This window comes from Colletotrichum gloeosporioides (genome assembly GCF_011800055.1).
Source record: "Colletotrichum gloeosporioides strain Lc1 chromosome Unknown consensus_51, whole genome shotgun sequence".
NCBI lineage: Eukaryota > Fungi > Ascomycota > Sordariomycetes > Glomerellales > Glomerellaceae > Colletotrichum > Colletotrichum gloeosporioides.
In genome coordinates, this window is record NW_025544696.1 from 36,043 (window position 1) to 51,583 (window position 15,541).

Below are 15,541 nucleotides of genomic sequence, written 5' to 3' on the forward strand. Positions count from 1 at the left end.
CAGACATGATCGCATATCTCGCGACAAGCGATTCAAGCCAGCTGCGTCGACACACCACCACTGAGACTCTCGCATTCCCGCGACTGGCTCGATACGTGCAGCTCCTGCTCGTAGGCGAGAGGGGGTTGCAATTAAGTCGAGGGACGGTTGCGTGTCGTCTTGTCTCTGCCTGACGCTCGCAACCCCGCGTAGGCGCGCGCTGGGCCAGACAAGTCGGCGGTTGACAAGTCGCATGGATAGGAACTCAACCCACCCCGTCTGCCGTCTCTACACTACGCAAGGCCGGGCATATGCGCTCAATTAAACCGCAACCCGCAACTCCGCGTGGGGGTCCATCCCTCCTCGGCCTGCACTCTATGTTATCAGAGTTATCAGAGTTGATTGACGACGCGATCAAGAGAAAGGATGCCGTCTGGGCCTCCGTCTCCCGCCAGCCTGGCAAGGGAGGGTTACGTCGATGCATCCGAGTCTCGAGAGGGAATCTGGACGCGGTAGAATCCACATTTTGCCGTCCGAGGCAGCGAGATTGACAACTGCACACCACGCTCGCAATCGACTTGCCGTCCCGGTATGCCATTTCGGCTCATGGCGGCAGCCTTTGCGATATGCGCGCCATTCTCCCTCTCCCAGCTGGCATCCCACGTCTTCAGCACACCTGCGCCCCTCGCAAAAGAAAGGCCATCCCGTGTCTCGGTCCCGATAGTGCCCCAATCCATGCGAGGCGGGTTTGCAAGCGCCACCATCAAGGTGAGCCGAGGAGTAACTCCACGATCCTCATTCACCTCGCGCGTCACCTTGAGAGCTCACCACGTACGAAGTCGGCCGAGCGCCTCGGTCAAGACATTAGACCAATTCTGGCCTTGAATCTGCTCACGGACCATAGAAAGCTCGCCATTGGTTGTTGTACGGGCCAGCAACTGACGACATGTTTGCGTACTCGCTTACAGCCCCAGAACAATGAAAATTTTCACCAACAAGACACGACAAGCGCAATACAGCCTCTGGCTCACCAACGTGTTGGATCTCAATCTCCCGCTGGCGACCCAATTGCCTTCAACTATCATCCCACGCCTCTTTATTGGAAGCGACCCAAGAGATGGAGAGCTGGGTCGGATACTTTCGGGACCAGCCCATGCGGTTGTGGTGTGGATACCCCTCGACGAACATGCACCCAGGCTCTTTGAACGCCGTCTTTGATCGTAGAATTCTCATGCGAGATAACGGCATCCGGGACCTCTGAGAGCTTCTAACCTGCGTCCCCTTGTTTCACAACCACCTTTCTCTGCTGCCGTCCCCTGGAAGCCAATTCGTCCATAACGTAAATTAGGACTGGCGAAGAGGTGTGCGGACATGCAGCAGCAAGAGTCCGCTCGAGGCGGAGGGGAAGAGACGACCACCAACCAACGGCGCCACACCTCACGGAAGTCGGATATCCCACCTGCGATGCAACGAGACAAAATGGGCGACCCGGAAACTGCCTCTCTCCCTGGTCCCCGGCCCTGCCAACCTATCCCGTCTTAGAAGAAGCTTCAAACCACGACCTGCGCCCTTCTTAACCGTCTGCAGGTACAAGGGCCGAAGAATGGCTCGGGATGGCCTCGGCATGAACGCGGGACGGCCACGATCTCTGGTTCGCGCACGAGAAATACGCCCATCGGCCTCTCCTGCTTGTTCTTCTTATCTATGGAGTCAGACACGGGAACGCGGACGAACCGCAACTGCAAAGACGTCCGCGTCTTGCCCCCCTGTCAAGAGCATGGGTGGTTGCGAGGTGGGAGTGGGCAACCAGCAGCAGCAGCAGCAAGCAGACGATCCTCAAGCCGCTATGCCTCTTTCAACCCGTCCGGGGTCCATCCATATCGTGGGATCGTGGGGACCCTGATTGCCAAAGGTCTTTGTTTGACAACGACTTTTGGCAAAGAGCTAGAGGAGAAAGCCCATGCTCGGTATGATGGCTCTTTTCGCCGATTTTTGAAATTGTTCCCAGTGATGCTGCATGTTGGCGTCAGCCACCAACAAACATACTTCGGGCTTCGTTATCCCGCAACCCTCCCCGCCCAAGTCGTTGACTGCGGCCTGCAATCTGCGTACGGCAACCCTCTTGCCTGCTCCCCGGGGACCACAAAGACGACGACGTCGTCGTCGCCGTTGGGCCACGTCCGCTCGGCGCCTTTCCCATGTGGCATACCGCATACGCCTGCGGGCCTGGACCACGCAGCGGGTGCGGTCGGTCCCCTTGAGGTAAGGTGAACACGAGTCCTAGATCCCCCAGCAATAGTTCCGAGCACACTCTCCTTCCGGTCTCGCTCTGCGATGACCGGCGAGCGATATCGGTTGGCCTCTCTCTGGGTGATTGTCATGAGAGAAAGACACCCGTTGCGTAACGGAGATCCTCGGCGCCGAGCGTGTGATTCAAAACCTCGGGTCGTACGGCGGTATTACCGCCTATATTTTTCACCGTAAGTTTTTTTTCGATGTACCCGCCCGCATGTCTCTGATCTTGCCAAAATGTCGTTGAGTTTTGACTCACAAACTGCGGCGATCACTCTACGTAGCCCCTGCAATGACGAATCGTGGGGTCGAGGCAGGGACTGGGCAAGAAAGGAAAACAATTAGGTAGAGCAGAAAAGAAAGAAACACCCAAGCGTCCAAGACGCAACGCGCCGCCGTGGTCGCATCACTGGAATTGGCGCCGCCCCCACACCTCAATTGCGAGCACGACATCCACATCATGATCTAGCCCATCTTTTCTTCTCCTCTTAATCTAAAAAGCTTTACGAGCAGGGGAGTCGCTGTCAATCGGTTTTGTGGCTTTTCCCCCGACGATCCGTAAAAGCGAGAGAAACGGCATCGCGGTGTCCGTCTCGTCACGCGACCTCCAAATGATGCGATTTCTTCTTGTATCCCAAAGACAAATAAGAACCAAGACATTGCGCATTGGCACTTGGATCACGTAGAAAGCGCCGACGGCATCGCAATCGCAATCGCGCGCTTCGCTGGTTACCTCGCTAATGAAGGTGCGTTGTGTTACACTGCGCTCTTTTGACACAGACACGACCACCGATCATCGTGACATTTGGGCAGAAGAAGACGGAAGAACGCTTTCTCTGTACGGGGTAAGCCCAACGTCGCGGAGTCGATGGGAGTGGACGTAACCCCATCGAACGCAATAAAGGCTTGGCTTTCTCAGACCCTGGGTCGTCGCGTCGTCGTCATCCTGGACCCTGATGACCTCAGAGAGACCCGGATGGTGTGACTACGCAGGCGGCTCCTGTGTCTCGGTCTTGGTGTCAACGTTTAGTAATGCTGTAATTGATCCCTAACTGACCCATGATCAGTTACTAGTTTGCGGGAAAGAAGTATCCTACTGATAAACAACATGCAACTGTATTTGCAAACGCCTACGGGTATATCGGACGATCTATGCATGTCCTCTCTAAGCCGCCGCTTCGCTAGATACCCAAATCCAATGCTCCAACTGATGCAGCCTCCCGACCCAATGCTCCTGTAACGAAATGATATGCACCCAAAATTCAAACACATTGCTCACCGCACCCTCTTCCTCGGAGACCTTTTGAGGTCTTCCACCTCTTCCCGAGACAGGATGATGCTCTCCTCTCTCTCCTCCGTGTCTCCCGACAGCTGCTCCTCTCCTATCCACCCGGCCTCGACAGCAAACCTGACAACCTCCGCGGCGCACCCAAAGGACGGGGTGCCGGCCTTGGCCTCGGGATCCAGGTACTTCCAGAGCTCCTTGGTGGCCTTCTTGAAGTCTGCCGCATCCTTCTTCTCGCCCTTGAAGCCCTTGATCATGTACTGGTAGAGATACGCCAACCACAGCACGTTCGTGTACGGCACGTAGACATCCCAGGACAGGGGCTGCCCGTCCGCTGCCTTGGGGTATGGCGAGTTGTGCGCTGTTGGTGGGAGACAGCCGCGCTCGCCCTTGATCAGGAAGGACCGCATCTGGCGGTAGACCTTGCACTGCGGTGCGTGGGTGCTGGTGAAGATGCCGAGTTCCTTCTCGAGGTCCAGCGCGATGGGCTCGTCGTCGATGTCCAGGTCCTCGGCCCTGGATAGACCGTAGTCGAGAATAGTGATGTCAAGCCCCGAATATCCAAAATGAGGCGCTGTCTTGCTGTTACCACGGGCTTGAGGCTCGTCTGTCCGCCGGATGCAGAGATTGCCCTCGTGAAGATCGCGATGCTGGTTCTGTCAGTCTACGGAGAGAAGGAAGGAGTTCTGCGAGCGTACCTCAAAACAGTTGAATTCTTCTGCCCTCGCCAAGGCAATGGCAACGAGGAAGAAGATGTCCCACAGCTGACTTTGGTTGACCAGCTCAAAGTCCTCCAGCGCCGTGCCTGCATCGCCTAACTCCACGACAAGAAACTTCGTGTCGGCAAGATACCGGCTCGGACTCGGGTAGAACTGCAGCCTGTCCGGGTCCTTCCGCTTCATCTTTCGATGAAAGGCCTGATGCGTCTCCAGCAGACACTTTGGCGCCTTGCCCTGCACAATGTAGCGCTCCTTGTACACGACGAAGCCCGGGATGTCGGCAAGCCACTCAGATATTTGTAGCTCGCCGCGCATGTCGTCCTCGGAATGCGGCTCCTCGTCGACAAGACCAGAGCGCTCCTGTGCCTTGGTCTGCGGCTTGATGGGCGACTCGAGACGGATGCACTTGATGATGCTGGTGCCGCGCTCATTCCTGACGCGGTAGACCTCGGCGTAAGAGGCCTCGGCAATCTTCTCAATCGTGTCTCCTGGTGGGCAGACTTCGTCCCATGTGAGGATGCGGTAGTCGGGCTTGGGCTCTTCCTGGAGCTCTGGTGACGCTGGCTTTTCAGCCTTTGTAACCTTGGAGGACTTGGACTTTGGTGTTGCGGGCTTGACTGGTCCTGGTGATTCCTGGACTTGCTTCTTTGGGGATAGCACCTGTCTCCTCGGCAAGACGGGCTTCTTTGGCTTTGGTGGTGATTCCACCACGATGGAGCCAAAGTCTCGCGACAACTCATCTTCCGAAGAGTCATACTCAGCTCCAAGCGCGACCGCGTCAAGCTTCTCGGAGATCCTGATGATCGAGTCATCGTCATCCGAGTCCACTGCCACTGCTACCGTCGTCTGCGGCTTTCGAACTGGACTCTGCGGCAGCTCGCCGAACAGGCGCCGCGCCTTCGACTTGGTCGACGTCTTGCCGTACGTACGGCTCGCTATCGTGCGTGCCATTTTTGATGTTGCGTGTTGTTGAATCTGCGTCAACTTTGGAAGTATTGCATCTCTCGTCGTACGACACCGCAATGGCCGTCGTTGGCATCTATTGACAATCCATGCGGTTGACCAGACAACGTGAGCTTCAACGGAAGGGACGTTACTCCGCGGCCGCTGAAGACCCACTAGGACCCGCCAAGCTGGGCTCGACCGCATTCGGACGGGTGTGGAGCTCAGTTCATCTGCCCCAGCTTCCAGAAGAAGCCACTTGACTGGCTGACGACTAGCTAATTTCGCCATCTCGTTGGCGACGTTGCGCATCTGCACCTGCCTCCTCACAAGCTCGCAGCTTCACTGTCTGCAAGTCTTGCGTCCTTTGACAACCCATCGCAGCCAGCCAGCCATCCACCCCCGACCGCAACCATGGCCAACATGCTCAACGGTCTCTTCGGAGGTTCCAAGCCCTCTGCATCTCCAATCCCCAGCGGTGACTCTGGTACGTCCTTTTCTCTCGTCTTCGCCGGATGCCTGCATCTCGACGTCAAAGCTTCACCCACGTCTTTCCCCTCCGCACCCACATTTCCACCTCCTCAATTGAAACTGACGCAATCTCCAACCACGCACAGATTTTGCAGACTTTGCCGGCGCTCCTGACCCGTCGCCCACGCCCAGCTCCTTCACTGCTGCCCCCGGCGGCGCGAGCCTCGCTGGTGGTGCTCCCGCTGCTACGGCCCGTCCCTACACGAAATGGTACAACATCCACGAGCGCCACTCGCTTGACGAGTTCAAGCTCGAGGGCGCCATTCTCGCCGTCAGCGCCGTCATTTTCCTTCTGCACATCATCGGCTCGCGTCTGAACCGTAGCAAGGCCAAGGCTTGGGCTACTGCTCACGCGCCGGTTCTGAGGAGCGAATTCGCGTCTGTCGGCTTCGACCCGAACCCGACTGTCGACAGCGACCCCAAGAGCACCGATGGCGTTCTGCGCGAGAAGTCCCTGTTCGAGTTCGCCAGCTACGGCACTGGACGCCAGAATGTCGCCTTTATGGATGTCAAGTTGAGCCTTACCAAGCGATTCAACCCGGCCCTGAGCATCGTCGAGACAGTTTCCAGCTTCTTCATGGACTCTGTCGAGGCTCCCCACGACTCCCTCGAGGCTGTCATCTACCCCTTTGACGGCAAGGAATCTCTCACTGTCCCCTCTGTCCCCGGCACCCACGAATTGCGCAGCAAGGACAACAAGAGCACCTACGACAACTTCGTCTGGGCCATTGTCTCCAAGGACCGCATGAAGCAGGTTCGCGATGATCGCTACGATGTTTCCATCACCTTCACCAAGGACCACAACAAGCTTCCCAACTGGGTCACCGTCATGAGCGAGAGCGCTGAGATCACAGAGCAGCTCCTCACTCCTGAGCTTGTCAAGGCTGTGGAGGCCGCCGGCGACGCGTTTGACTATCTCATTGTTTCTGATCAGCCCATCCAGAAGCCCACCACGTGAGTCCATTGCTGCGCTGCAATTTCCCGCGTTTCGATGCTAACATTCTGCAGCCTGGAGGAGACCGTTCCCCGCAAGCGCGTCTTCCTGCGCTACCGCCTCCCCTCCAACAACAACTACGACTCTCTGGTGCCTCTCTTCGAGTACTTTGTCCGCATCCCCGACGCCCTTGTGTCCGGTGCCCACTTCCGTCCCGAGGTCCTCCGTAAGGTCCGCAGCATCCGCGACGAGAACATTGCGCAGATCAAGAAGGCTGCCGAGGCCGAGAAGGCCGAGGAGCGTGCCGTTGAGCGCGAGAAGCAGAAGAAGGCTAAGCGCGACGCCGAGCTCAGCGGTCTGGACGCCAAGGCTCAGAAGAAGTACCTCGAGAAGGAGCGTGAGCGCGAGCAGAAGAAGGCCCAGAAGAAGCAGACCATGCGTGGTTGAGCGATCTTTTGTCCTTCGTATTGCAAGCTGTCGAAAAAAAGTTTCTCGCTTTTTTTGTGTAACGTTCTGAACAAGAAGACCATGATCTGATGTATCTGGGTTACGGGGGATAAAGGGGGCTGGCGGTGTCTATATCACGATCTAGGCTGGACGCGGATGAAGGTGTATACTGTACTACCATGGAGAAAAGCGACGGGGAGGCAACTAGCATATCTGTCAATCATAACTTAATAAGCATCATTTTACATGCATTTGAATCAACTCTATTAGAAGATTGTTGGGTCTATTTGTCTTCAGCCAGGATACCCTCCACACGCTTCACCTTGTCCTCGGCAGACTGCTTCTTGTCCGTTCTAATTTGTCGTCAGCTCCGGGTCCTTCGAGGGTTGAATGAAGAGGGGCGCAATTACCTTGAACCGACGCGCATCGAAGACTGAATCCTCACGACGCCCTGCTGATGGACAAGGGAGTGCGCCTGGCCGATGACGCGGAAGACGTCGTCCCAGCTGCCCTCTGCGGTGATTGTCAGCTCTGCACTTTCTCCATCGCATTTCACACCACGTTTCTCTTAGTGATCCCCGAAAGTTGAGGTTCTACCGCTCTCATGCCACGACACAACCAAAGAGGGGAAGGACACCATCTCCGAGGGCTTCAACCGGGGCGGCACTCACCAACGGTCGTGCCGGCCGAGTGCATGGTGTACTTGAGCCCGCTGGCCTTGAGCAGGCGCTGGACCTGGGCGACCTCGTTCGCGACGGAGACGCTGCCGGTGCCGACGGGGATGAGGCAGAAGTCGGCGTAGGCGGCGGCCGGGGTGGGGATGTTGGAGTAGTCCGTCGTCGACATGTCGCCGGTGGTGCTTTTTGCGTGCGTCTGTGTGGTGGTGCCGCTTGGTGTCTATGAGTCTGTCGAACGATATGCCGAGCGCAACTGAGAGAGAAGGGAGATTGATTGCTTCGGTTTTTCAAAACGATCAGCGCTGGCGAGAGCTGTCAAAGATATCAGGTTGATCGTGGAAAAGACGCCGTGATATGTGAGGGCAGAGGTCGAAAGCTTACTGCGGCATTATCCAATGATGCAATGGACTGCGGGGCTCACCCGTCCAACGAGGGGTCAACATGAGCTCATGGCTTTCGTTGTCATCACCACATATTAGCAAATTCACAGGTCACCGTTTTCAATCCCTGACTATTGTTCAATATTTTGATTCTTTTTGAAGTTGACCCATCCAGTACATGATTGTACTATGCTGGGCATTCCTGAAAACTATCCTAATCCTTTGCTGTGATTGGTATGTGTCGTGGCCCTGACTGTGGGCATGTGTATGTATCCTTCTCGCCAGCGGAACGTTTCACGCTTTGCTGTGTAGTAGGCCGTTGAACAAGATGTCGTCAAGAAAGAAAAACAAATCCCATTTCCTGCCGGTGTTCCGGCCCATATAACGCCATCGCTATGCTTCAAATGACAAAAGGAGAGAAACAAAAGGACCGAGTGAGGAAATCTATGAAAGCCCATGATTTTCCGGTCCCGACGCAGTGTGAATGAAAAACGTGCGTCGCATGCTGGCGCATTGACCCTCGCAATCGCTCTCGCTCCTCTTAGAACAGGAACACCGCGGCAGCCAGGAACGCGACGAGCGCTCCCGTCTCCATGCCGCCGGGCGCCCGGCCTGCGAGGCCAGCGCTGCTCGCGGTGGCGCTATTGCTGCTGCTGCGACCGGAGATGTCGCTGGACGACAGGCCGTTGAGGTTGTCGGCGGCGTCGATGGCGGGTCCCTTGTTGAAGAAGTCGACCAGGACGAAGGTCGGCTTTTTGCCCCATTGGGAGGTGCAGGTCTGCGCGTGCAGGCCGAGGTTGCCCTGGGTGGAGGTGCTGGCAGAGTTTGTGGTGTCAATGTCGCTGACGTCCGGGATGAGGATGTCACCGGTGAGGATCTGGTACTGGAAGTGGTTCATGAGGGGCAGCATGTTGGCGGAGACGGCGGCAGAGGCGGTGGTGTAGGTTGAGGGGCGGTCGATTGTGCAGTTGAAGCCCGAGGCGGAGGTGACTTCGTAGTGCGTCTCGAAGACGTAGGCGAACTCGGGGAGGAGGTNGGAGGTGACTTCGTAGTGCGTCTCGAAGACGTAGGCGAACTCGGGGAGGAGGTAGGGGTAGGTTGAGTCGGCGGTGATGGAGGCGACGAAGGTGACGAGACGGGTGTTGTTCGAAATCATCTCCTGCAGGGTAGGCCAGCTGGAGGTGGCGGAGGAGGAGGAGGGCGTGTAGCCGTACGTTGAGATGCCAGAGGACTCAAAGACCTTGCCGAAGACGGAGGCGGCCTGGTTGTCCGAGTTGACGAGGAGGATGGTGACGACTTCGTTCTCGTGGGCGTCCATCCAAGTCTTGATAGAGGAGAGCCACTTCTCGAGAGTGCCGGCGTCGAGGAGGGAGCAGGTGGTGTGGCAGAGCTCGAGGGTCGTGCCGGAGGTGCTGTTCATGGTGTGTACCTGAGCTTGCAGCAGGCGAAGGCCGGAGTTGAGGGCGACTGTCGCATTGTAGTACTGGTTGCCTGCAATGGAGTTCGAGGTAGATGCGTCGCGGAGGAAGGCGCTGTCGTGAGCGCCCATGTGGGTGATGTTGTTGTACTTGCGACTGCACAGTGAGGGAGAGTTGTTGCAGGCTGTTGTTGAGTTTGATTCTGCGGAGTTGGTGGTGGAGTCGGAGACTGTTGAGGGCAGGGCGTTGACGAGAGATGTCGTCGCGAGGAGGGCCGCGAACGCTCTTCGGAGGGAAACCATGTTGATGATGTTTGCTTTTGGTGTTGATGCGTGTCTGTTAAATGTTGAAAGGCCTTGAACCACCTTGTTGGCCAAAAAGGAATCCTTCCTTTAATCCTTATATGTATGTTGTCTCGAGAGGTTGATCGGCAGCAGGCACAACAATGAGGTGGTTGGCGTGGAGCAGAAACAAGAGACGAGGCGGCGGAGGAGGTTGATGAGAGGTTGTAAGCAGGGCAACGGGATGGGCGGGATACGACCAGGTGAGGTAAGGTCAGGTAAGGTGTGGAAGGTAGCGGGACAGGGTATCAGGTAGCTGCTGGCCAAAGGTTAAAGAGCAAAAGAAGCAAGACGAGACTGCGATGACCTCGACTGTCGGGAAAGCAAAAGTGAAAGCGGTGCCGGATCCCCAGTCTTAATAGGCATGGGGCCGAAGGAGCATCCTCGCAAGGCCAGGCCAAGGCTGGACGTGTGAGATGGGTGTGGTGTGTACCCCATGTAAGGTCCTTGAGGTGCTAGAAGGTGGCTACCCGCCTTACGTATTCGCCGATGGAGCATTTGAGGCTGGGTTCGATGGTGTACAGTGGTAGCGACGCTGGCCTCGGTCCAATGCCCCCAGGCGAATATCAGACTGAGAGTGCTGCGGCTCCCTCTCGCCGTCGTTGGGTACGGAAAGCTGAACGAGATGTGCAGAACTGCAGCGACTGGGACAGCCCAGAGCCCTTGGACCCTGTTGGTTGCGCGGCCCCCAGTCCGTCCCCCGTCCCGGTGGGGCTCCGGGCGTGTGGGCGGGCTGCATGGCGGCATGGCGCAGTCGCAACTTGGCAGTTGTGCAGTACGTATTCCCGCGAACACGGCTCTTCAACCACTTTATTTTTTCCATGCTTCTGCTACGCCTATCGCATCAAGCTTCTTATGTCTCTCGTTTCTGATAGCCTGCCTGTCTCTCACTTGTCTATTCTTCATTGGCCCCTTCCCGCCCTTTCAACGACGGACGGAACAGAGATAGAAACAGCAACAGCACACGGTCGACGGAAGTGGCATATTCTTACCACTCAGACCTGCACAGCCGCCTCGCTGTCGTCCAGTGCGTGCATCGGATTCGTAGGCAGGCTGTAAGGAGTCGCGTCAGCAAGAACGTGCAGTGCATTGGCAGACGTTTTATCCACCCAGGCTTACCACCGAGCACACAATTGATCGCTCTTGGAGGTATTGGAGGTACATCGGATGGAACCCGCCCAATGTATCTGTCGTAGCATCCCTAGCCTGTTGCCCCCCCGTTTAATGCCCGTCGCAATGCAGATCCGGCAGTGAGACGGTACAAAGGAAGGGGACCGGCTTCATCCAGATTGCTCTAGGTCTCTTTCCAAGGCACTCCGTCAACTTGTCCGCTAGCCAGTCCAACGGTTTTAGCGTCAAGGTGACACGCGCAAGACATGAACAGGCGCCAGGCAGCGGGAACAGAGGAAGAAGAAGCAGCCAGAGGAGGGCCCGACTCCACGGACTTGAGACAGTCCCAGCTAGAAGACGGTGGTGACGGCGCTCGACATCGCTCGACGTCTCACCCTTCAAACCTTGGACGAGGCACCCTGGGACAACAACACCCTTTCTTTCCCCTCCAGCTGTGCAAAGTAATCCGAAGCCTGGGTACAAAAAATGGCCATTACACGGCGAAGAAAAAAAGTGCGAGAGTTGCAGCCGCACACAACCTTGCCTCGTCTGGCTCAAGCACGCACCACACCTCCCGCGCGAGAGAGGCCCTTGCTTTGACTTCCCGTCTTCGCTTCTTGTTCGGCGAGCGATCACCCCTTCACCGGCCGCCGGCTGTCGGCCGAGGCGTATGAAGCATAACGATAGTGGTGGTAAGCAAGTGGACGATCTGCGACCGCTGTATGGATGTCACCTGTGGTTTCCCCCCCAATACCGATGACGTATCTACGACAGCGGTCCATTGGTGTCGGGCAGTGTGGACGATCTCTGATGGAGACCCCGACCAGCCGACCAACCGACCGTTGGCGAGAGATGACTGACTCCAACCTTCTTGTTCCTTCAATCTGCTGGCAGTGATGATGCATCCAGTCTCCATTCCATCACCTGCGGCAGAAATACAGGAGGTTGTGGTTGTGGTTTCATGGGGGCTCCAATGTTTTTCTGACCCAACCAACCTCTGCCTGCGCGCTGATCACCTTGTTAACCTCGCAACGACGAGCCTCAGAAAAAACACTGACAGCAGGGGATGACTCGTGCGGCTGTTTTTTTTCGTTCGCCTCGTCGGACCATGTGCCGTATGCGACCTATGCAGTCAACTCTGTATGTGCATCTGTCCAGTAACATCACCGTTGCCCAGCCGTTCCCAGCCCAGTGTTATTCCAAGTTTGGTGTTTGGCTGCATCAGGCTGGAGACACAGCGGCAGACACGGGAGAGAACAGGAACAGAGTTGCAAGATCAACAGGCGTGCTCCAGGTACCCGTAAACAATCAACAAAAAAAGAAGAAGGCTGCCAGACCGCCAGGTTGTAGGATACCGTTCTCCAATATTCCCAGAGCCACATGGGCTTCTCGCAATATCACTGGTGCAAACGGCAAACGCCTGCTACGAGAAAACAGCCACCGGCCCCTGTGCCACGAATGCCACGCAGCGGAGTCTCGAAGCCACCAAAAAAACAAGCTGCAACCTCCAAGTCCAAGACTCTTGCGACCGTTCACAGACGATCATCTGAAAGGCCCCGGAATCCCAACCATGGGATTTTATGGAATTAGTGGAAACGCTCACTGGGGACGCCTAGAAAACCTGGCAGGCAAACCACCTCGACCTGCCGACCATGGCCCAGACCATCGTCATCTGCCATCAGCACTTGTTCCTCCCACACTGCACTGGCAGTAGTCAGTACATTGAAGGTGACCTATGATTCCCATCCCGCGGGCAGTGAACCCGATGAGAGACGGGAGGGCTGATCGGAGTGGACCCACAACGCCAGGAAAGACCCTGCCACAGAATCCCCAGCGACGATCGCCCTGTTGCTATTTTTGACTTTTCTTGCCGTCTGTCACTCGTCCACCCGTCAGCTTCTCAGCCACCACCCCTGACTGGGACAGAATGTTTCTCTCGACTTCGCGACACCGTTTTCAGGATGCAGCTCTTCCATTCAGGCAGCCAATATTATCGCCAAAAGGCAGCCTTGCGCTGTACCACCGTACAATTACAAGGACGTGCTCTTGGCAGGAGAAGCCCCCAACACACCAAACAGCTAACCCAATCACGCCTCTTTGACCAGAGAAAAGAAGAGCAACAGTCACCGTGAAACACCGTTCTAAATGCATCTAGACCTTTTCCCAGAAGCACCACGGCGTAGCGCACGGCATGGCGCGCGCAAAGATGCGGGGAGACGTCAGTCAACGAAAAGAAGGAAGGCAAAAGAAGCCCAAGCACCCCCCCAGTCTTCGTCACCTCACATGGTCGGTAGCTTGATCCGAACCGCCTACTCAAAATACGCACAAACGTTTCGCCTCCGCGCCCGGGTGGTTTGTCCCATCGCCTTTTCTCCAATGTCACATTCGGCAGAGGGAGAGTTATCAAGCCAACATCATCCACAGAACTACAGATGGCATCGCCATCGCCATGACCCCATCACCAAGAGTTGCCCCACGGGAACACAAAACGGTTCGTATTCAAGTCGGGGACGGCATACTTTCGCTGCTGCAAATAACTCGCGACCACGAAATCTTTCGCCTCCTTACGTGCCCCTGCCGGCCTAGAACCAATCGGTTCGGCGCTCCGACAGTGTTCGTAGTTTTTTTTCCTTTCCCGCTTGCGCTGAGCCTCGCCGTGCGGCGCACCAACCTGTCAAAACCACCACCCATGTCACCCGACGCCGGCACTTGCGCCCACATCCCTGAAGAGGCCTTCTATCCGTAGACCGAGAAAAATGAGAGGAGAAAAACTGCGGTTATGCAGTGTAGCTTAAATCACCGGAATGGCAAGGTATCACGGGCTGCGGGCGGACGGCCACCACCGCGCCTCACCCTTTTAAGATAGTCTCACGTCTGGCCACGGAACGAAATGCACGCCTGCAGCCATCTGTCGTCAAGTTGCAAATGGTTGTGAGCTGCAGGGATGGTAGATCGATAGAGCATGGACAAGTGGTTCAGGCCATCGAGCATACGTAAACCGCATCACTAAGCCCGGCGCTCGGGTCGAATAGAGGCGAGGGTCTTGGACCATAAGTTCGGCGGTGTCCATGCCACAAGAGAATAAACCAGTCAACCGGTGCGTTTCTTGGAATAAAAGTCATGCTGTGGGGGAAAACCGGCCGACCAACCAGCCGCAAAAGCCGCGTGGTGGTGATTTCAAGGGATGCCAAGCCACACTACCTGTTCATCTTGCCATTTGAACTGCTATGCAGTGCGCATGCCGTGTTCAATGCTTTCCCCCATCAGACAGCAGTTCATCAATGCCTTGGTGCAATTCTGCTCTTATTGTTTTCGTCTAATTTGCTTAATTTTGACATGGTCATCCGGCATTATAAGATTGGTTTTTGAGGTAGCAACTTCCCGGTCGCACACTTGTATTCCAACTGGCTCAGGGTATCTGGGCACACATCGCCTTCAATGTCAGTGAAGGCTGTTACTAAGCAGTTGTAGAGGGAACAATCCATCCTTTCTGGGACCAGCATATTGAATAACAGTAGCGGTATGCTTTTGCTCCAAACTGTGAACCCTTAGGATGCTGTGTGAGTGCCTAGGTAGGCAAATTGGGCGAGGTCGCATACACGCACTCGCGCCGCAAAGCTCCTTCATCTACACCATTAATAGCCTGGATTTCAATGTCTCTCAAAGTGGTGAAAGTCTACATGTGGAAATTCAGGACTCTGCTTGCACACAGAGGTGGCTTCTTGTACTTAACACGACACCCAAAAGTCAATACGAGTGAAGGGCGGTGTATCACTCTCGGAACCTACTTGCTTCACAACGTCTACCTTTAGTATCATTCATGTCCGGAGACGAGTTCCTTATATGGTCGAATTGCCTCTTGTAATCTCCGACCTCTTTATTTGAAGCACTCAAATGTAGTGAAGGGAAATAAGATCGCACGTTGATGCCCATGACTGAACTATCTATGGCTCTGGCTATCCTCATCATCAGGGCAGATCTTCCATGTCTTGCATTTCTCTTCTGGAAGCAACTCACAGAGTCTGCCTTGCTATTTGTGTATCAGGCTGTTAACCGTCCCTCGGTGAAAATCGATTCTATCGTATCGAGGTGCCTTGACTCTGTTGGACCGAGGGGGGTCCATTCTCGATATGGCCAAGTTTCCTGATGTCTCTCTCGTAGCTCTCCCACAAATTTCAGAATATCATTGCAGTCAAGTGCCTGACCATCTTCATCACGCATTTCCAGGAGCCCTCTTGAAATTTCCAGGTCCTCGTGCTGCAAAAGAAGCGATATGTTGGGCCCCCTCTTTAGAGTCGGCCAAGGATCCCAGTCGTTTTTACGTGGTGTGTCTAACCAGCGACATTCTCTTTTTGACCAGATGTCGCGCTCTCCACACACTGGTATCTGGTGTCTGAATGCATAGAAAAGAGTGCTTCTCCCATCGTTGTCTTTGGCGTTGATCTTGATGTTAGGGTTTGCAAGGAGCACTGTGAGTGGCTCATGT

General features: G+C 55.7%; 4 protein-coding genes across 4 annotated transcripts; 1 reads left to right on the top strand and 3 right to left on the bottom strand.

Annotated features, from left to right (window-relative positions):
- Positions 1-3,546: 3,546 nt before the first annotated feature.
- Positions 3,547-5,226, bottom strand: GCG54_00007830 (Serine/threonine-protein kinase haspin; the record flags this gene model as incomplete). The annotated part of the gene is made up of 2 exons (XM_045407807.1): positions 3,547-4,212; positions 4,255-5,226. The coding sequence occupies 2 exons, from the start codon at positions 5,224-5,226 to the stop codon at positions 3,547-3,549; spliced, it is 1,638 nt and encodes a 545-aa protein (XP_045263196.1).
- Positions 5,227-5,601: 375 nt separating this feature from the next.
- Positions 5,602-7,129, top strand: GCG54_00007831 (uncharacterized protein; the record flags this gene model as incomplete). Its single annotated transcript, XM_045407808.1, has 3 exons — positions 5,602-5,704; positions 5,835-6,702; positions 6,757-7,129. Coding segments are annotated over 3 exons (1,344 nt in total), but the record flags the coding sequence as incomplete, so codon positions are not given.
- Positions 7,130-7,412: 283 nt separating this feature from the next.
- GCG54_00007832 (UPF0045 protein ECM15) lies at positions 7,413-8,386 on the bottom strand (the record flags this gene model as incomplete). Its single annotated transcript, XM_045407809.1, has 4 exons — positions 7,413-7,482; positions 7,540-7,642; positions 7,801-8,026; positions 8,375-8,386. 4 exons carry the CDS (start codon positions 8,384-8,386, stop codon positions 7,413-7,415), a joined length of 411 nt encoding a protein of 136 aa, XP_045263198.1.
- A 341-nt stretch (positions 8,387-8,727) lies between these two features.
- Positions 8,728-9,906, bottom strand: GCG54_00007833 (PI-PLC X domain-containing protein 1; the record flags this gene model as incomplete). The annotated part of the gene is made up of 1 exon (XM_045407810.1): positions 8,728-9,906. The coding sequence occupies one exon, from the start codon at positions 9,904-9,906 to the stop codon at positions 8,728-8,730; it is 1,179 nt and encodes a 392-aa protein (XP_045263199.1).
- Positions 9,907-15,541: the final 5,635 nt, after the last annotated feature.